Genomic DNA, 384 nt, shown 5'->3' on the forward strand with positions numbered 1-384 from the left:
AGCCGTGCACGGTCGTCTGGTCTCAACAGGTGCCGCTGCCCTCGTGCCGACCGAGCCGAGCAGACATTCTCCGTGAGCCACCCGGAGCGCCTCCTGCGGGAGGGCCCCTATGCCCACTGCCTGAGTTCGTGTGCGCCGGTCTTCCTAGGTGCCATCATCGAGTACGTGACTGCCAAGGTCTTGGAGCTGGTGAGCGATGAGGCCCGGAGGAGCGGCAGGAGAGGCATCACCCTGGAGCTGTTGGACGTGGCTGTGCACAACGACGTGCTGCTCTTTGGCTTCTTCGTGACTACAACCATCTCCCAGGTGGCCTCAGCCTAGCTGTGGACGCCTGGCACCCAGGGGGCCTCACCCGCCCAGCGATCCTCCATCCACTCCTGCTAG

At 64.8% G+C, this 384-nt stretch overlaps 1 protein-coding gene across 1 annotated transcript in view; it reads left to right on the forward strand.

The window, feature by feature from the left end:
- The window catches only part of LOC103581531 (histone H2A-Bbd type 2/3-like), a 13,525-nt gene extending 13,141 nt beyond the window's left edge, over positions 1-384 (forward strand). Inside the window, exon 3 of the mRNA XM_008563346.1 lies at positions 30-384. Within this exon, the coding sequence (XP_008561568.1) occupies positions 30-321 (292 nt within the window). The 3' untranslated portion in view covers positions 322-384. The remainder of the gene's footprint in view (positions 1-29) is intronic.

This window comes from Galeopterus variegatus, unplaced genomic scaffold, assembly GCF_000696425.1.
Source record: "Galeopterus variegatus unplaced genomic scaffold, G_variegatus-3.0.2 Scaffold13266, whole genome shotgun sequence".
Taxonomy (NCBI): Eukaryota; Metazoa; Chordata; class Mammalia; order Dermoptera; family Cynocephalidae; genus Galeopterus; species Galeopterus variegatus.